Below are 20,649 nucleotides of genomic sequence, written 5' to 3'. Positions count from 1 at the left end.
CGTGGGGGCGGCTCGGTGCCGTTACCGGGCGCCTCTCAGCCCGGCGGGGCCGCCGCGGGGGGGCCGCGTTACCTGCCGGCTCGGGCCGTTGGCGGGCCGGACCCCTGCGCCGCGCCGCGTCCCTGGCCGCCATCTTGTGCGGGTTTAAAATTAACTCGCCGTGACGTCAGAGCTCCGCCGCCGAGACCTCGCGCGGCCGCCGGCGGCGCGCTCAAGGCGCGGGCACGCCGGGTCCTAGCGCCGCACCACCGGCTGGCGGGGAGGGACGGCGGCGCATGCGCGGTGCGCGCCGCCCGCTGGTGTGAAGGGGGCAGCCATGAAGTAATCCCTCGTACTGTCCCCTCAGGCTCTGCCCCAGCAGCCTTTACAGAATCACAGAATCGTCTAGGTTGGAAGAGACCTCCAAGGTCACCGAGTCCAACCTCTGACCTAACACTAACAAGTTCCCCACTAAACCATATCGCTAAGCTCTACATCTAAACGTCTTTTAAAGACCTCCAGGGACGGTGACTGAACCACTTCCCCGGGCAGCCCATTCCAATGCCTAACAATCCTTTCAGTAAAGAAGTTCTTCCTAATATCCAACCTAAACCTCCCCGGCGCAACTTTAGCCCATTCCCCTTCATCCTGTCACCAGGCACGTGGGAGAACAGACTAACCCCCACCTCGCTACAGCCTCCTTTAAGATACCTGTAGATTAATGTAACCCTACAGAAGGGTGTTAAGCCTGTTATTAAAAACCTGAGCACTCCTGCTCGGTCTGAGTGACTGTCACACCATGGCTTCTTTGGCTGGTCAATGTGAAGTGGGAGCAGCTTTGCAGAAAGCTGGCTCGCCACAGCCACGTACCTGCTGCCTCTCTGTGAAAGTCCTGAGTTACATCACCTTAATCCTGAGACACAGCTTCCGAGTGACAGAACACACAAGTTTTAATAGTTTGGCCTAAATGGAGGTGGAAGGAAAAGTCAGATCAAAAGCCAACGCACTCTCTGTTGTGGCCCCACAATTCTTTCTAAACCTCCTCCAAATCCCTCTTCTGGTAGCACACTGGGCCTTCATAACGTTGGGATCCATCCCCACTCGGTGACAGTCCCTGCCTAAAGGACCTTAACATCCAAAAGAGCCAGCATAACCACAGCAGATAACTGCAGGACGATACAGCAGCCAAACTAATATCATACATTCAGTTATTCCACTTGTAATAGCAAGATATGCAATACTGTAAAACCGTCAAGAAGAATTTTACTGCACTAGACTTAAGTCAGCATAAACAGCAGCAGAATGCCACCGCTTTGTAGAGAAGGGCAGAGAAAAGTGTTGCTATTGGCCTCTTGCAGTTTAATACCCTTGCTTATTTGCGGCAGCTCGCAATGGAAAGTGAGTGCGTCACTGCCCGTCCTTCTAGCCTCATCCCAAGTCAACAGGAAAACTTTCCTTGACATCGGAAAGGACCTAGCGCACACTCTACTTTCCTTATTTTAGGAACTTAGGAAAGGAGGAATTCAGGAATATTTCAGGCATATATAGGAGATCAGGCAATGGAAGTACCTTGAGGTGAAAACACATTGAAAGCCAGAAACCCTAGTAACTATGATGGAGTAAAGATTCAGTATGAAAAGAAGACTCAGTATGAAAACTAAAGAGCTGGGAAGAAAACAACACTAAATAAATTTCCCAGTTCTGTTGCTAGTAAACAACCTTATTTCTGATCAAGTCTGGAACAGTTTACGCAGATAAGCGTTTGAAATACTGCATGTACAGATGGATAGATTTCTACCCCATGCAGTAGGATTTGCTGCTGCTGTAATGTGAGAACAGAAGTCAAGAACTTAGAGGTCAGAAGGCTCAAACTTAATTCTGTCCTGTTCACATGAAGAAAGGAGATGTTTTCTGAGCTGAGGATTTTGCCCCCAAAACATTAACTCCTGGCTGCGAAGGTCCCCATCTCCACTACACTCCCAGCTGCTTGCCACTTTCCTCTGAGGCAGGCTAGCAAAGAGCTGGTGTTAGAACTGCTTAAGCCAAGCATTGACTTGACACTAAAATAAATACTGGATCAGACTAAGATTTTTCACACTTTTCTGTGTAAACCGCTTCTCTATCCCTGTCAGTAACCTTTGTGATGCCACTGGGTTTGTTTAATGTGACCTTCAGGACAACAAATCAGCGAGCCCAACACCCACCTGAGTCACACTGAATACCACGCCGGGGCTGGGGAACAGAGCAGTCTCCCATCCTGAAGGGCTGCGGGTCCTGGGATGAGCTGGAGAGGCCTCTACCAGAGGTACTGCACTTACCAGTGTCTCTCCTCATCTGTTCAGGGCTGTAGAGTCCAAACGAACGACAGGGCCAGTCTCACTCTTCCCTCCAAGCTGTGCAGGGCTGCAGGCAGAGCTGGGAACAGCCAGCAGTGAGATAAAGGTGGTTCTTCTGGCAAACCCCCCTGTCCTCAGCAATAAGACATCTCTGGTGCTAGCTCTGGGAGCAGCCGGGGTGAGCTACTACCCGACCAGACACTGCCGAGGCAGCCACGTCACTCAGCCAAGCCTGAGATTTCCTAACAGTCTCCCATTGAGAAATCCACCCAGCTCTCAGGCTTGCTCACAGAGCCAAATGCATGCCCCTCAGAGCTAGGACAAACCCCACAAGGACTCTCATCTTGCTTTTGCCACTGAGAGTCACCCAGACTAGAGAAGACTCTGTAGCAAGCCTTGCTCCCTGCCCACATGCAGAAACACTGTGCTGGGTCCTGCCCAGGCTGGCTGGCATTTGCCTCACCACCTTTGTGAGGACCCCAACCCCACAAACAAGCTTGGTTTCCTGTGCTTTTTTCCCCGCACTGATGTTCACCGCTCCCCACAAGCGCCTCTCTCAGATGTGTACATCACACAGGTGATCTCAAACTTGTCACGTCACCAGAGAGTGCTCAGCACAGCCCTGAGCTTGTAGCTACATGCGTGTTTGCTGTGGTGTGTAGCAAGCACATGACTTAAGGTTTGCCCAGGCAAAGCCAAGGCAGGGCTCAGCACATATCCATACCAGGTTGGATACCTTCAGCTCTGCGCGAGCATAGAAATACAGGACACCACCCCTACCTGGGCAAAGCAGCTTACCTGCAGAGAGCTCTGAGGAAGCAGAGAGGCTGTTGGGAACAAAACAGGAGTTGGGAAGAGGAGGAAAAAACAATTTACCAAATCTCCTGAACCTGCAGCTGTCCTGCATGCTTAAAGGAGACACCGTTTTAGCTGGCAGCAGCACATGTGCTCAAGAGACACAGAGCAGCCCCTCGCATACCACTCATTTATAGCAAGCTGAGTGGGAGACACGTCCCATCTCCCCCGGTGATGACTCAAGAGCTGCTCCTCTGGGGAGGAAGGATGAAATAACGTTGAATTTTAGCTGTTGTCAGAGCAGCTCAGAGCGTGTTGCTAGGCACCAGCTGCAGGAATTGCCTGCAGGTGCTTTCGCACGAGGGGCTGGGCCAGTTTACTGCCCCCCCAACACAAAACTGTGATTGCAGGCTGAGCGCCAAACACCTTTGAAGCGAGGCATAATCCATTTCCAGCCTGAGAGAGTTGTTGCACAATCTCCCCAGGATTAAGGGGTTTAAATCAAGGGTCTGTGGCACAACCAGGGGAAGGGCTGTGGGAAGGCTCCAGAGCAATGCTCTGCATCGTGATAGTGCTTAGAGAGGCTCTGCTCCCTTCTCTGGGGCGGTAGCAATCCTGCAGGTGCAAATGGAGAGGAAGTCTTCTCCTCTGTCCTGCCTTGTCTTCCCTTATCAGGGTGATTGAAGTTTTCAGAGGATTGAATAACTAAGTGGTTTACTTCTGCTGGGGGAAATGAAGATCTCTAACCAGCTGAAGCTTTCATGTGCAAACATTTACTCAAACTAGCTCCTATCATTTGGCTCTGTATAAACACGGTGCAATCTCCACCTCGCTGTTACGCAAGAGCATAATGAGATGCGGCCACCTCCAAAGCCTGGGCTCGATACTGACTCTTACAGAGGGTGCAGCGCTGCTAACAAAGCGCTAACACACCTGCAACCCCCTGGGCTGCCCACTGCTGAAGGAGATGCCTACAGACAGCACACTGCCCCTTGCCTTGCCCAGAGGCTGTGTCTGCCTGCAGGTTTGTGACCTGCCCGTGTGCAGGTCAGTGACACCAGCCTGGGAGTGGGGAGTGCGTACACACAGGTCAAATGCCAGCATGATGAAATGTTTTTCCACAAAAGTTTTAAACTGGTTTGTTTTTTTTGTTTGGTTGTTTTTTTTTTTTCACCTGTCCTGGACCTTTCTATGTACCTGGGAGTTCAGGTCGCTTTGGTGGCCTTTCCAATGGCTCCTTGGCCCTGCAAAGCCAACACAAAGACTTATCCACGTGCCTGGACTCTAGCTCCCAAACCTCTTGTCCTAGAAAAAGAGGAATTGCTCCAGCTGTCACTGCAATGCCCATCAAACAGAAATAATCAGTGAACCAGTAGGGCCTCCCCCCAGGGCATGGAGCTGTTCTGCTCTGCTGATAAAAAACAGCGAGGCACTTGGCTCAAGAAAAGGAGAGCCCAGTGGTGCCTACGCGGTGGGCGATACCATGCTTCAGTCCACACTGCTGGTGCTTTTTCAGCATAAAAAGGTCACGTTACCAGAGCCGATTTGGGATGAGGGAAAGTACTCCACCATCACAGGAGCATCGGCATCAATTTAGGGTCTCATTTGGCAAAAATGCTGAGTAGACGTTTTATTATTTAATGTAGTGCAGTGAGACGGATTACTTAGTGTGCTGCCCTTGGAGCTTAACTGATCTTTCACATCACAAGCTAACTCCTCCTCTCCAGGGCAAAGCACCACTGGGTTGTACTGATTCGAGTAAAGCGGTGCAGCTTTACACCCGGGGAGGGTATTTTGCATTGAGCCCTGCGCAGGCAGACTTGGCTCCCGGTTGTTTGCAGGACTGAATATGATTGCCCCGGTGTACAAAGGGTGCTAATTACACAGCCGAGTTTATTTGCATCCTTCACAGCTACGTGACTGGGGCTCTGCTGGGCGAGATTTACAGGTCCCACAAGGAGGCGGGTGGTTCATTCCCAGGGTTTCACATGGTTTCTTCCAGTGCAGGTCCAGACTAGCTGCGGGAGAGATGAGTTTTGCTTAAAAGAGGGATTCTGCTGTGAGTTCCCACGGCTCAAAAAAAGCTGAGGTGCAGCTCAGCCACAGCCCACCCTGCCCCGCCTGGCTTCTCCCCCAGGTGGGAGAAGATTTGGGCTATCATAGGCTGCCTCACCAAGGACACAGGTAGCAAAGCCCAAGCCTCAAAGATGGGGTAGTCATCAGCAGGAGCTTGTGTGAGACCCCGTGGTGGCAGCGCCTGGGTCTCTGGCGATCAGAGGTTCTTCCACCAGCACCGTGGGCTTAGGAGGGGAAAGGGCTGGCTCCCACATTCTGCCCTGAGCCAGGCTTGGATGTGGGGCACAATCCTTAACACAGCGATGAAACTGCCTGAATTCAACCTCTGGCATCAAATCAAAGCCCGGGGCTGAGTCTAGACGTGAAGCACCAGACCAGCTCTGCCATCGGCATTTCCAGATTCAGGCCAACCTAGGCCAAGCCTAGGACACAAAGCAGAACGTGCTGCTTAAATCCACCTGGATTAACGTGTGAATTTAATTAGATCGAATCTACTCTCCATAAAAACTAGTTTACCCTCTAGAAAATGGTGTTTAGTCTTTCTCCAAGCCCATTTCAATGTACCTGAGCAGGAGGCCTGCACCACGGCCGTGGGCAATTGCAATGAAACAGGCAGTCGAGTTTTAGCAGTACCCAGAGGATAGGGTGAGAGCAAGGTCCTGTTGCCTTTGGCTTTATGCCAGACTGACGCAGAGGTTGTCCTGCCCCAAAACTCCTCTGTAACGCAGGAGAGAGTGGGGAGGGCAGAGCATGGGCAAGGCACAGTCACAGGGGCTGGTACCTATGGGCCCCAGTCCTGCTCGCCGGCTTGCTCCAACACCACCAAAGTGCACGTGTCCTCGCAGAAGAGCACAGTGCAAGTTTTTTGCTGGGGACTGTTCTTTGAGAGTGTGTCTGGGTCCTCCAGGAAGACAACTTTTCCAGAAGTAAAATGGACTCAGGCGCTGTCCTCGCTCTGTGCACCGGGTCAGCCACAAAAGGCCAGTGTGAGAGCGGCTTTCATCACATTGAGGCAGTTTGACAAAAGAAGGCTCCAATGGCTTATCACAGGAAAAAAACATAAGAAGATTTGGAAATAATAGTCAGGGGGCTGTCATCTATTTTGAGCAGATAAGTAACGTTAGCTTTGGAGAAAGAGAAATACAGAGATGAAGCATTTTACTCCTTACCTGATTCTCCCCACCCCGGGTAAATGCATCCTGGCTGTAGTAGAGGGTTAGCTGCCCAAACTCAAATTCATTGGAGATCCCAGGATTGAGTTACAATCATTTGATCTCAGCTTAAACAGTGGATGAGCACCACAAAGGATAGCTTAAAACATTTGGAAAGGTGTTAAAAGAAAAGCAAGCAGGATTAAACAGCAAAATAGCTGCGTTAAGCCGGAATGCCTCCCTGGATCACACGAAACCGGGCACCGAAGAACCTGCCAGCAGAGACAGATGAGCACACAACGTGCCACAGCTTTGCGGCACTTGGGCGGTGAGGAGTGCAGCGTAAAGGAAAAGCAGGGCAGCCTGCTGTCGGGGCAGGTGAGCTGCGTGTGTGGCACGAGTGATCTGCCCCACAGCAGCCTCCGGGACGGAGCAGAAGGGACCGCAGGGAACCCAGCTCATGGCTCCCGTCTGCTTTGTGAGCAGCGCTGTGGGAAGAGAGGGGCACCGGGGCTGCCACGTGGCTGTCGCTCCAGGTGAGGGGTGCTTGGCATCGTCCCCAGCCCAATTGCTCCCACATCAGCTTTGGCCTCTGGTTCCTGGGCCAGTTCTCAGCATGGTTGAATCTTCTGGGCCTTGGTGCAGGGAGAGGCAGAGCAGGAACAGGCAAAACCAAGAAGCTTGGAGCATCATTCCTCCACCGCCCCGACGCTGTTCTGTGCCTGTCAGTGCAGGATTTGGGGGGCACAACACAAGTGAGGGATAACTCGAGCTTCCTTCGTGCCATCCAGTCATCCCCCACTGTCTCCATTTCCCGTCTACCCTCTGAGCTGAAAACAACAAGAACTCACCCTGCCCTGCGCCAATTTGTTGCTCTCGTGTTGAGCTGCTCTCCCTCACCCTCAGGGGAGCATGGCCACCTGCCAAATATCCTTCTGAGGAAGAAAATACCCAGCTGAAATAGGCTAACTAGCTGTAAATGCATGCTAGAGGAAGGCAACCTCAAGGCAGCAAGGCACGGGCTCACAGCACGGCGCGGCCGCTCCCCAGCTTTGCTCTGGGAGCTTTCCCTGTGCCACCAGCCCAGCCTCTCCCTGGGCTTGGCCTCCATTTCCTAGAACAAATCATCACAGCTCCCTCGAGACACCGCTTGTTTGCAGCCAACATAGATCATCCCTAGCCCTTCCTACAGGGTTCCCGGTGTCCTCCACGTGCCTTTTTCAGCTATTTTGTTCTGCAGCATCTTTGAAATCATTTGTACAGGGCTGTTAACCCAGTCCCAGGTGGGCAGCAGTGCCCAAAATTGGTGACTTGAGAGCGTGACAGTGGTAAGCACTGGTAAGCACTGCGTGGGGGGGCTCATCCCCACCCAGAGAGGTTTGTGTGGGGTGGCCCCAGCCCCAGCTTTATCTTCACCACAGCTTTATGAGATGCAGAGAGCAGCTCCCTGCCGCAAACATCGCGACGCTGGGTTTGCAAAGAGGTCGTGGCGTTGTGAGCCTGGTGCGCCCCTCATCAAAAAGCACCTGGCAACAGGGAACCGCAGGGCAGCAGCGAGGACAGGCCTGATCATGGGATGCCCCAAAGCATGTAACTGCTTTTCCTGCTTCTTGCCCGGGGTACGGCAGTCCCGCAAAGCACAGCCTGTTTTCCAGGCAGCTCCACTGCCAGCTGCAGCCACCTGGCAGGCACAGCGGCCCCGGACGATTATTTAACAGCGGATTGTATAACAGACATTACATTTCTGTCCCTGACCTCAGCCCTGGGACATCTCCCACCCGGAAAACTTCCAGTCTAATCTTTCAGACCTGGGGGGAGCAGCCTTGGGCATCTGACACCATCCCTCAGATGATCAGGGGGGAACCGGCTGGCTCTGGGCTGCCTCGCACACCCCAGATGCATGGGAAGGAGGAGAGGAGGGAACTTAACACCCCACCACAAGCCCAGGGGTGGAGACTGCTGGTTTAGACCCATCTCATCCTGCAATCAATGAAAACCAGGTTCTTCTAAAGCCTTATTTGAACAGATGCAACAAGGAGCTTGTTTCTGAGCTCGGCTTCAGCCTGTCCCAGCTCTTGGTGCCTGCAGGCAGCTCCCCACAGGATGTGTGTGCAGCAGCCGGGCGGATGGAGAGAACCCGCCAGGGCTACCAGGCTGGTCAAGGCCAGGAGTCACCACCTGCAGGGAGCAGTGAAGATATCTGGCTGTTAGTGGAAGGAGAGGGGCTCGGGAGGATTTAGCAAGAGCCCGTGGTTCTTTGGGAGGCAGGTACAGGGAGGATGGGGCCAGTCTTCCCGAGAGGTCAAGACAGTATAACATGAGGTGACAGGCAGAGATTGCAGCCCTGCTGGTTCAGGCAGGGCATTAGGAAAACTCCCCCAGAAGGATGGCGCAGCCCTGGGACGCGTGCCCAGAGAGGAGGGGTCTCCATCCTCGACATTTTCAAGCCCTAGCTCCCCAAAGCCCCCGCTGCTCTGCCCCAGCCCTGGCGATAGTCCCGCTCTAAGGGTGGGCTGGATGAGAGACGTCAACAGGCCCCTTCCCACCAGCACTGCTGTCGGTATCCCATAGAGCAGGTGGCAAACGTACACAAACCGAGCTGAAAACAGCCTTCTGCCTTTAGCCATACACACCAACTTACATCAAACACTGTTCGTACAACCTCCAAAGGTGTACCTGCTCAGGGATGCAGCCCACAGAGGGGTTTGCAGCAGCCGGAGCCTGAGGTTGCAGTTTACAGCAAAACAGCCCCACAAAAAAAAAAAAAAAAAAAAAAGGTTCAAAAGGCAAAATCTGTTACACAAAATCCATGACTCTTTCCACAGCTGGGCAAGGGAGCCAGCTGCTGCAATGTAATTAAGTCCAACCATTAATCAAGGGGCCTAAAAGGCACGATGCTCTCTGAGGAGCAGGGCACTGCACTACCGAGCCTGAGGTCTGTGCCTGCCGGCTCGAGGAGATGCCTTAGAGGTAGGCAGCACAAGCCATCCATGCTTTCAAAGAAGTGGGGTGGTTCTCTAACGCAGAAAGCTTTTTGGCTGTTTCAAAGCCAAACTGCCCTCTCCCCTTGGGTTAAATCTCAGCTGGAGGAAGCAGCAGCGCCTTGCTAGGAGGGGTTTGATTGTGCAGAGCTGGTTTGTTTCATTTACAGGCCGCGGGGAACCGCTTTAGGGCTGGTCCTTGGATCTTAAAAGCTTCGTGTACATGCCTGGTGCTTTGCATGGCGAGAAGGTTCAGCGAGTCACAGCTGTCGGAGGGGTCCTGGCACGGGGAAGGTGCAGGACCCGTGCCTCACTCCAGCCAGCAGGAGAAATGTCACCGTGTTCAGGGCCTCGCCTGACCCTCTGGGGACGGGGCTGCTGGCAGCTTCCCTTTGCCTTTCTGCTTACTCCTGTCCCCAGCAAGACAGCTCCAAAGCACCAGGGCAGCTTGTGCAAGAGGCAACGCGGAGCCTGGAGGTGGAGGACTGCTAGAAATGCCAAACTGAGCTTCCCTCCCCCAGGAGTTACAAAATCCATGGCCAAGGTTAAGCACTGTGAAAGACCTCTGGACTGGGGCTGCCTCTTAAGGAGCACGTGCCCTGGCCTGCAAGGAAGGAGCACAGGCAAAAGGAAAACAAAATAAAACACCAAATAAAGCAAATACAGAAGGAAAGGAGAGCAGGGGAGAGACCAGGCTGAAGGCAGGGAGGGCGATGGCACAACCAGACCAAGGTGCTCAGGTATTCACCACATTACATAGTTGCTGCGTGACTAACACTGTTCACCTTCTGAAACCTGTCTGAAGTCAGTTTCTGTTACCTTTAACGAGGACAGAAACCAACAAGAAGGCAGACACCTTCCCAAAATAACCAACGTGGGTTATGTCACACCCAATTGTTTTCGTTTGGCTATATGCTACCTGGCTCCAACGTTGCAGCTGGCCCTGGTCTTTTCCAGGAGCAAAGGCATCCCAAAGGAAGCCAGGGAAGGGGCCGGAGCTCGACAGCAAACAGCTGCTGAGACCAAGCCTTGGCCAGGCTCCCGCTGTGACCCAAGGCAGCCTCCACCAGCATGCACACTCCTCCCTCGCCAGCCTCTCCCTTCCACAGCCCATCGTGATGATGCAGCCTAATGCCTCTTTGCTAAACCTCTTTGCATTTATTTAACAAATACTCCTCTGAGGTCCCACGCCATTGCATCTGGTCACTGGATCCTTTGCCATTCTGTCCCCCCGTGGAAGTGAACCCATTTGTCTTGCATTTGTTCTTCTTAAGGCAGGCTGACGTTTATCCACTTTCACTGAAGCATCAAGGGCATTTGCACACGTCTGGAAGCATATCAGCTCCCTCAAGGAAAAGGGATGAAATATCCTCCCTCGCCTGGTAGATTAAATTGCTTACACAAGTGGAATCAAATCCAGGTTTCTGGGTTATCTAGTGGAGCTCTTTTGCAATGCTGCTTTTTAGGAGAGGGGTTGCAGAGACGTCTCAACTCACACCCCAGAGCTGGCAAGGCTGCAGCAGAGATTCAGACATGGAGTTTTCCAACGCGGATGTTTCTGGATAACCCAGGGAGAATTCCCAGGGCGAGGATGGGTTTCTGCAGGAACAACTGCACACACCACCCTCTCCAAAGCGTAGCCGTGATCAGCAACGCGTGGGCTTGCTGCCCTTGGCACACTCCTGTGGTCTCTCTTCGCTCACAGATGTCTCGGCAAACTGCCCCGCACGAGCTGGAGTGGCTGTCCTGGCAAATAACAGAGTCCTGACTCAAGCAGCTGGGAGTTCCTGCACACATCTAGCTTCGTACATCCCTGTGGTGATACAGCACAGGGACTACAGAAGAGCATCCTGTGACCTCGAGCAGCCTACAAGCACAAAGCAAAGGCAGCATAAAAGCTACCCAAGACAGGGCTTGTGTAAGGTGCTACCATCCCCAGCCCAGCCACCAGCCTTTGGCTGCAGACCCCTGCCCACAGCTGAAGTGCTGGGGAGAGGTGGGTGCACATTCCCCAGCACTGAACTTGGAGCAAAGGGACCCGAATTCCTTGCTGCCACCTGCTGTCCCCTGCCAGCAGGGCAGGGCCCTGCCCCGCTGCCCTCCACAAGGCACCAGAGACCCCAAAGGCTGGCCTGTAGGCCCAGAGACACAAGAACGGGAACTTTCCTTCCTAATCCTCCTGGTCACATGCTCCGAAAGTGCATTTGATGGAGTTGTCAAGTTTGAATCTTGTGTTAAGATTATCACAAAAGGTTGCCAGACCTGAAAAGGGCATTTTATCTGCAATTCCTCAGCCAAAGGAGGCTGACAAGATGCCATACGTGCATATATAATTCAGAAGCAACTTCCAGTCATGTAGATAGCACGGGCTGGGCTGTGCCTAGCACAGAGGGAATTCAGAACTATACACTGAAAGCCATTTTTGCATCTTCTTTATTAAACATGGTACCATTTATTTGTAGGTAGAACTAGAGGCCCTGAAAGCAGCCAGGAGAAGGGTGAGGCACACAAGTCCGTAATGGGAGGCCCGTAGAGAAGTAGCCACAAAATGTCATTGTAGCAACAGCCCCTCCTCCTTCACTGCCCTCCCTTCCTCACTTCTACCAGGTTCCTGGCAGAAATCAGCAAGTCCTCGCCCACACAGCCCATGCAGGGACAGGTTCAGGCTGCGCCTGCTCCCCACACCAGAACGACCAGTCCAGTAGCATTCCCTGAGGTGCCCTGGGCCTCCCTGACCTGAGATAATTGTACTGCCAGGAGGGCAAGCAGCCTGGCTGTGCCTGTGAGGACCAGCGCACTTGTGAAGGTCCAGCAAGCTGCACAGGCGTGCTGAAGGGGCGAGCTGCTCCTTCACTAGCAAACCAGGGAGAACTGGCAGGAAAACTACAGGGATGCCAAAGACCTGGGGACTCCTGTTTTCAAGCCAGGTGAGCCCAAAGCTGGCTAAAAAACACACTGAAAAAAATTCAGTTTTACAGCAGTCAGCGCTCCAGCCACCCATCTGATCAAAACCCAACTGGCTTTGCTCCAAAGGCTTCTCTCCTTTCCATTCCAACAGCACAGACGTGTGTGGCTGTTGTGCACTGACTGCTGGCACAGCCTCGAGCCAGAGGCACGATGGCGTTTCTCTTGGTCAGCCCCCTGCTAGCAGGGCAGATAAGAGCAGTAGTTCCCAGGTGAATGCAGTATCAGCCTCTTAGAAACCCACCGTTTCCTTAGATCTCAGCAGCGAAACTTGCTCTGCCCTTGGAAGGGACACAAAGCAAACACACTTGTTATCAGCTTGGTGTTGGCGCTGCATAGCCCCAGCTACAGAGCTGGCTCAGGGTTAGTGGTTGTGTTTTGCTACACAGACTCCTCGCAGAGCTGCAAGGACAGGCGTGGACAAGTTCCTGTGCTACTGGTGAAACTAGGAGCTCTGGGCCATTTCTTATGGCTTTGCTGCACCCTTTTTGGCTCATGAGCTAACCATCTGGCTGGCAGGCCTCAGCCCAACCCTTGCACATGACTCAAAGCAGGCATGGAAGAGGTTGACGCTGTTGGAAACACTGATTTTCATGGTGTTTAATAGGAACCAAGCCGATACAGGGGTACAGGCAGCCACGCCACGACTGGGGAAAGGGGAAACATTAACACCTGAGGAGGAGAATAAGAGAAGTAGCCAAAGTGCTTGCAAAATGGCTTAGAAGCAGCTCTGCCTGGTTAGTGACCGCTTCTAAAGCAGTTTACAGACTAGACCCTCACAAATAGTGGTCAGCTGTGAGCAGCGTGTCAGTAATACATCTCCTGCCAAGGCTGTTCTGACAGCAGAGTGCTACAAGCAAGCAGCAACTGTCCCCTTGGAAGACAAAGCCTGACCCCACCCACATACCAGAGATGAAATCATGCCAGCAAGGTTCCTGCTCCCTGCTCACTGTGAAAGGTTTATCCTTACCGGGATGCTCACTAGAAAGGTCCACAAGGGAGAGTTCCTGGAAAGCTCAGTCTGTTTTCAGCAGTGAGAAATGGAGGTTGCGCTGGCGGTCTCAGGACCAGTGCCACTGCTCACTCGCTGCCAGTCTAAAAGAATACGGTTAGCTTTTACTGTCCCTGCGTACCCGAATATGCCTGCTCTATTTCCTAAGAAGTTTCGGAATATGCAGAAAGCAAAGACAGATGAACAATCTTTCCTTGAAAGCTTTGGGAGATAAAAAGGAAGAGCTCATTTTTTTTTATTTGTTTGTTTTTTTGTAATGACGTGGTCATCAATGATACAGATGGAGGTAAGGGCTGGGGCAGGTGAATGCAACACTCGAGCACGATTAGTTTGTTATGGGCTATGCCAGAAAAGCCATGGGGTCACACTTAACTGTGAACTTGGGGTCCATATCCCAGAAGACATGGGGAAGTATTATCACCTCATTTGTCTTCATGGAGGGAAACTCATCCTTTCGAATGTTAGGGTAGGTTTTCATTATTATTAGATAAAAGCAAGACTAGAGAGTATGTTATTCTGAAATGCTTTGAAATAAATCAATAGCACAGTCCTAACCTGAAATCCTGTCGTTAGTCCTTATTGCTTCGTATTAAGAAAAAAAAAAAACACCACACACACAAAAAGGAAGCATTAGAGGCACAACAAAAATCTTTTAAAAAGGCAGACAACTTTAGCAACAAGAAGATGAAAAACCTGCACAGAATTATTGGGCAAGATGAACATACTTAAGTGTAACTAAAATATTTTGGTTTGAGCTATATCCTTAGAACTCAGGAATTTGTTTTTAATTTTAAAAGCCCCTCCCAAAAGAATAGGTAAGTAAGACGTGAAGGCTCAGTGAGTGGGACTCCTGCCTTAAACTAGTGAAGAGTTTTAGGTGACCACGTTTCAGCCAGCAGCTACACAGTAACTTCAAGACAGATTACCCAGGTCAGTGTCTGACCAGGCTGTTTCTCAGTCTCCTGAAGCCTCTGGTGAGGGTGCTTATCTGGAGCTCACTGATTTAATCTGATTTAGCAGTTTCAGTGCTGTGGTTAACAGAAGAGAAAATAGAAGCATAATCTATATTACATTCAAATCCCTGCATCAGCACTGTAAATTTAAAAAGGCCAGAAGTTTACACTTAGATTATAGGGAAATCATCGACTAACATGAATTGTGCTTCCTAAAACATCCAAAGCCTGTTGTTTTAAAAGGCTATGGGAGAGAAAATTAGTCCCATAGAGAGGAGTTTTAGTAAGCAAGCACCCCAACTAATAACTTCTAGGGGCTTAATGGATTGCTACCCACTTCAATTTGAATAGAGCACAAATATTTGCAACCTCATTTTCTTACTAGGTTAAAGAAGGATGAGCTCACTAATGGAGAGAGGAAACTGTGGCAGGAGAAAATAAACAGGTAATGGCTTACATGAAATTAAATAATTACATCTTGTACTCTGCAGCAACTGCTAACCTCAGCCATCCCCCATGCTACAAACCCACTGTAGTGTTATGTTCTGAATACTGCTATATGGCCCCTGCCAGGACCAATTTATATTCCTGGATGCTTTGGAAAAGAGGGTTAATTATCTTGCTTTTTCATGCTTTTTAAACATAGCTGCTGGCTCCCTGTCGCATTTCTGCAGTACTCATTCCCTTGCGTGAAGGCCCATTCAGGCTGCAGCTGCTCTACAAACACCAGAGAAGGAAAAAGTTAAATAAATCATGCCAGAAATTAAGACCTCACATCAGCAGCTGCAACATTCAAAAGGAAGAGCAGAGAACCTATCTAAATTAATGCGTGGCTCTAGCCCAGGGAGCCGGCAGTGAAAGGCCAGCACAGGAAGGCTTGGCATAGGACAGACGCCAAGGCTTTCTGAACACAAGAAAAGGGACTGAAGTTATTTCCCTTAGAGGAACACAGCCAAAGCACTACTAATCCGGCTATGCTAGGTTCCTCCACATCCTGTGGGAATCACAGTTCATGGAGAAAGAAACCTTTTATTTTTAACGGGGAAAGAGTATTATGCATTAGGAGACTTAAAAGCACACAATATTTCTGTTCCATTAACTTGATTATACAAATGTCTAGGAATGGAAGCTCTTTACCTTTTACAAATCAGCTGCCGGACTTGGGGCCCTCACCATCCCCACTCCTGAACAGCTATTTGTTTCAGCTTACCTTCATCTCAGACTTTGTCCCCTGCCAGCTTTAGCAAAGAACCTGAATGGCATGCTAGAAATAATACCTTGCCACGTGAACACATCTGATCACCCCTCTCCACAAGTGCCAGTTTTAATGGTGCAACTGAGAACAAGGTATTATTTTACTAGCGACCTGGCACATCTAGGGTGAAACAGGTGAGGCAAAAAAAAAAGAAAGCAAATCCCTTGGTTTACAGATGAAGAATGACACCAAGAATTTCTCAGCTCAGCTTTCCTTTGTGAATATTAGCATTTTTCCCAGTCCAGTTGACTCCCAGACAACTTATTACGGAAGCAGATGGGATGAGGGTAGATTAGTTTAAAACACGTGGTCTTAACAATTAAGAGGAAAAAATGGCATAAGCTAGAAGAAATGAAAGAAGTGCAAATAACCTCACTTCTAAGACAGGATGGCCTTTAAACACATGCAGCCACTTCATGTGGCAGCAGTTTAACATCCACCTCTCATCCTTGCCAGCACCCGAACCAGGAGACAAATGCCAGTCCAGTGAACTGTGCTCACCCCTTGTTCCTTTGTGCCTCCTTTCCATGGGTCTCACAGCAGCTGTTGTCTCTTGCTTAGACTGGATTGTCCACGCACTCTTGAATTCCACGACAAACCAGGTGAGACAATTTACTTCTAGCATGCTTTTATTCACTGAGGCCTTTCTTAGTCTTGGAACAACGCAACCTACAATACAGAACAGTATTGGCAGCGAACCAACACACCTGAAGCACTCTGGGGAGCACCAGACTGCAGCGGTGACGACAGATTTTCTTTTCTTTGGGACTGTTACTACCAGGGAATCTAAATCAAGATCTGTTTTGTTTAAGACTGACAGATTTTTGCATTTAGCCACATATACAGAGGGCAGTGTCAGCTCCTCTATGACACTACGCCAGGGTTTGGTCAGAGCATCAAACACGACAGCTGCAATATGTAATTACTGCAAGGCAAATCTTACAGCAGGACACTCCTAAGTTACCTTTGAGATTCCAGATCTGTGAAGGTGGAAGGCTCTCAGCTTCAGCACAGCTGCATCTAGTTTAAGGTCAATAATCAGAAGAAGAATATTTTCTGCATCAAGAACTCCTCACAGAAAGTGGAGCCCATAACCAGGTTTTATTTTCCCATGCCTTCTTGCACACTATTTCTAGACAAGGCCATGCCAATGCAAACAAGGTTATTTTTAATACCACCTCTGTAATTGCCAAAAGGGAATAAACCAACAGATTGGGTAGACATAAAAAGTTGGAGTATCCAAAAATACCCGAGTAGCTACCAATGTAAGAATACAAGGTATTTTCAAAAGAAGACTCAAGAAAATCCAAAAGATATTTAAACACATCCCAGAAGCGGAAAAAGAAGTGAGCAAGTGTGTTTGCGTTCTCAGACTCCAATGTATTATTTAAAAGAAGAGACTGAATGTCTCCTGCTAAGACATCATAATATTCAAACAAATTCAAGCTCTGTTCACAAGGAAACACACAGCAGGAAAAGGAGCAAGTTGCATTTAATTACAATAGAGGGTTTCAGCCAGTTACAAGCCAGCTTACCCCAAACATCCCCTACTAAAAAGACAGAATTAGCAACATCACATTAAGTTGTATCATTCCCTTCATGAAGTAAAACACCCGAACATTTCCTGAATGGTTTCTTTTAAATCTTTTCTTATATCACGCTAGTGATACACACTATCTTGCTGTGGTGGTATAGAAAGTCAAAAAGCAACTCTTCCCAATTCTTGCATGTAAGGGGAAATGAGTACAAAGAAAGATTAGAGTATCATGAGAGAAGATGAACAGATCTCCACTTCAATGTATCATTTACTTCCAATGAAAGGTGATCAATTAGAAAAAATAACCTTTTTTTTTTTTTAAACAGTGGAACAGACGTGAATATATTACAGCGTGAATGCAAGCTGCTTGCAAGCAAGAAATATGCATAGCAGTGTTCACTATTTTGCATATATGGCTTATGCAAAAGGGACAGAAAAAACTGCATTGAGAGACCTTAGTACTTTAATTTTAATCTAACAAATACAGTAAATGGTAGGCTGCCAAATTGCACACAAACGTCACTCCCCTTGGAGCAACTTTTTACCTGCCCCACTGCTTTGGCTCTATTCTAAAGAGCAAGATTACAGGTGAACACAGACCTCGATTTTGAAAGGAGGAGACCAACCTCATTCCTCCCTGAGGACAGCTATCTATCCTTGCGGGCCCAGGAAATGACATCATTTTCTTTTTACAGCCGGAGACCAACAAGGAATTTTTCATGTTCTCAACTTTTACACGAAGAAGATGATTACTTTATGTAGGAAGAAGGTTAAACAATTTCTCAGTCTCTACTCTTTTCTTCCCCGCATGGCACAGGCTACTCGTTTTGCAAAACAGGGACTTCCAGTTGGTATCACGTCCTCTCAGGTACACCAAGAACTAGTCTGTTTTCGGTTTGATCTGAGCAGCCACAGGAAAGATGCTGTTCACCTGAGCATCTTAGGCACTGAATGCTGTGATCCACTGAGGATACAGAAACATTAAAGTGCTTTTTTTTCTTTTTCTTTTTTAAACCTGAATGCTCTTAGGGTCACATCCTACATCCCAAACTGGACCAACAGATAACGTACTATTTTTAATGCTTAACTGCAAACCACTTGACTTCTGAAACAACATTAATACAAATAGCAATGCAAGTTATGACAGAAGAAACTGGTTTCCACAGAACATTCAAGGTGATGGAAGAGAAATGAATGACTGGGAGAGACGTTTCACAATTAAACCACTAGGCAGCGCAGAACACTAGTACCCAGCACTTCTGTTGGCAAGTAGCTGGCTGTGGCACATAGCCTTCCAGGCTAGAGTTCTCTGGAAGCAGCTTCTGGGAGAAAAGCACTAAGGCTGAAAGAGCACTAGCAGTGCCACTACAGTGCAAGTCTGTTTGCCATCTTCCCGACTAGCGGCCGGTATTATTCCAAACCTTATGCAGAAAGAGTTGCCAAAGAGTAGCAGTCCTTCAGTTCCCAGTTCAGATGTATTAGAAGCCTGCTTTGAACTCCTGAAATACTCATTACCTGGAACATGAATAAAATGGAGGCAGACAGGATGAAAATGAATCATAGTTGATGGGAAAACCTGAAGAACAGCTGACATTTCCCCTGGTGTCATTACGTGTATTTGCCTTGAAATTAAAAACGGGGAAAATCTAGTCAGTATTTAAAAACATGTGCAATGCCCACAGTCTGTAAACATACTGCAACATACTTTCTCAAGGACAAGCATACTGCATTAATATAATTTTGCATAAAGGATGGATACGGATAAAATCCATAAAGACAGAATGAAGGACTTGTGTGGTAAAAGAAAATACCTGATGAAATAACTTATTTTGATCACTAAGAGCAGAACTAAAAGAGGCACTAGACACTTTGCTGCAAATTCAGGAAGGGGAACAAGCACAAGGCCTGGAACAAGAGCTCCCAGACTTCCTGCTTGGATTCCTATTTCTGGGGGCTGGGCCCAAACAAGATGCAACTTCAGCTCTAGAAGAGAGAACTGAGGTGCCGAAGTACTGGGACACAAATAAATCATTCTCCCCAAAGTGAAAGATTTCTCATCTCACTAGTTTCACATCACGTGATTAGGGTTATATTATCTGAACCCCACAGAGACAACCTCAGTTTAAGTGAGAGGCTAGTCAAGTCTATTAACCCTATCAATCCTTCCATCATTGTAACAAAAGTATAAGATAAATCGGACAAAAGCAAACATTGATGTAAGTATCCAGTGTAAATGAAATCAACAATCCAGGTATGGTGGGGCTTGCTTTTTGTTTTAACTTTTTCCACCACCTTAACTTCTATTGTGAATAATCTTCTGTTCTCATATATCCAACTTTTACCATTTAATAAGTCATAATAACTACTTAAAAAAAAAAATTCAAAAAGGATATGTTAAACACCAAGATTTAAATTTAAGTTATGGAAAATGAGGATGAACACACTGATACAAGCTTGCAATTTTAATTTTAAAAAGGCCCCTATGGTGGGACTAGCTATAGATGCCATCATGCTAATGCAAACTGAAAATAGTTTTTTTTTTAAAAAAAAAACAAACACTATAAATAAGTATGAATTCACACCATACACATGTACAATTAATAATTTTCTGTTAGCTTTGTCTGAACTATAAATCAAGTAAGTCTACACTACTAAAAATTCAGTATGTGCAACATTAACCTGATTAAAGCGCTTTATAAATACAAGCTTTTTAGAATTGCAACATACTTCACCACTTAACATACTGAAAAACAAGTTCTACATTTAAAATTCTGATGTAACAGTTCTATTTGCCAATTAAGACTACAAATGGAAAAATACTTGCTAATCTTTAACATTATCGAAAACGCAAATATACCTCAATTTTGTAAGAAAACAATCAACATTTTAAGGTCTGAATGGTACACTGCCTTGTTTACGCTACTGGTGTTTCCTTAGAGATCTGAAGATACTACACTAACGAAAGACAGACTATGTAGTAAGCTTACAACATGTATTTCTTAGAGGCAAAAAGAAAAAAAATCTGTTTAGTATTTTATGAAGGAACATCCATTTATTATAAAACAAGATAAAAGATATTAGAATTAAGTTGAAACAAGGCAACATTAGAGCAACCACTTTAGAGCTTTGTGAACGAAGTGTAGTTTCAAACTTGCAAATCAAGGTGAATGTAGCTCTTAACATGCAGTCCTCTTCTCTATAAATGCGATGAAGTAGAGAAGCAAAGCTTCAAGGTATAAGGGTTAGAGCCATCTGTCAGGAAACAACATGGAACATGCTCAGTAAAGTGCCCTGTGTATGGCTCTCCTGCTGATCAAGGAAATTGCCTTGCATAATCTGACAAATTTACCACTTCCGTAGGTGTAATGCTTCCCCCCAAACCCTCAACAGCCAGCAGACACCAGATGACCTGTAAGTAGGCGTTCTTTATAGTTTACCAGCATTTTTTACACATAAAAGCAAAGTGATGGGTCTGATCACAGGGAATGCAGACAGAATTCCAAATATCATACTATATACAAGAATGACTTTACCATTATTGCTGTCTGCCTTCCTAGAGTAGTGTTCAACAGACAATTTCAAAGGCAAATTGAATAAATATTTAACAAAG

General features: G+C 48.1%; 2 protein-coding genes and 1 long non-coding RNA gene across 7 annotated transcripts in view; 1 reads left to right on the top strand and 2 right to left on the bottom strand.

Moving 5' to 3' along the window:
• The window catches only part of ATL2 (atlastin GTPase 2), a 41,029-nt gene extending 37,764 nt beyond the window's left edge, over positions 1 to 3,265 (bottom strand). For 2 of the 5 annotated variants that reach the window (XM_080584621.1, XM_080584622.1), the window contains exon 1: positions 73 to 224. In XM_080584621.1, the coding sequence (XP_080440747.1) occupies positions 73 to 133 (61 nt within the window). In that variant the 5' untranslated portion in view covers positions 134 to 224. Of the gene's footprint in view, positions 1 to 72; positions 225 to 2,183; positions 2,395 to 3,113 lie in introns of those variants that run through there. The other 3 variants (XM_080584619.1, XM_080584618.1, XM_080584620.1) reach the window with 3 other exon arrangements.
• A 277-nt stretch (positions 3,266 to 3,542) lies between these two features.
• On the top strand, positions 3,543 to 18,135 carry LOC308191789. The gene is made up of 2 exons (XR_013948278.1): positions 3,543 to 9,307; positions 9,489 to 18,135. It is a non-coding gene; the product is annotated as an uncharacterized lncRNA (long non-coding RNA).
• The window catches only part of HNRNPLL (heterogeneous nuclear ribonucleoprotein L like), a 29,869-nt gene continuing 26,197 nt past the window's right edge, over positions 16,978 to 20,649 (bottom strand). The window contains exon 13 of the mRNA XM_080584623.1: positions 16,978 to 20,291. Coding sequence (XP_080440749.1) covers positions 20,236 to 20,291 — 56 coding nt within the window. The 3' untranslated portion in view covers positions 16,978 to 20,235. The remainder of the gene's footprint in view (positions 20,292 to 20,649) is intronic.

This window comes from Anser brachyrhynchus, assembly GCF_964034855.1.
Source record: "Anser brachyrhynchus genome assembly, chromosome: 3".
Taxonomy (NCBI): Eukaryota; Metazoa; Chordata; class Aves; order Anseriformes; family Anatidae; genus Anser; species Anser brachyrhynchus.
This window is presented reverse-complemented; position numbering and strand designations above follow the sequence as displayed.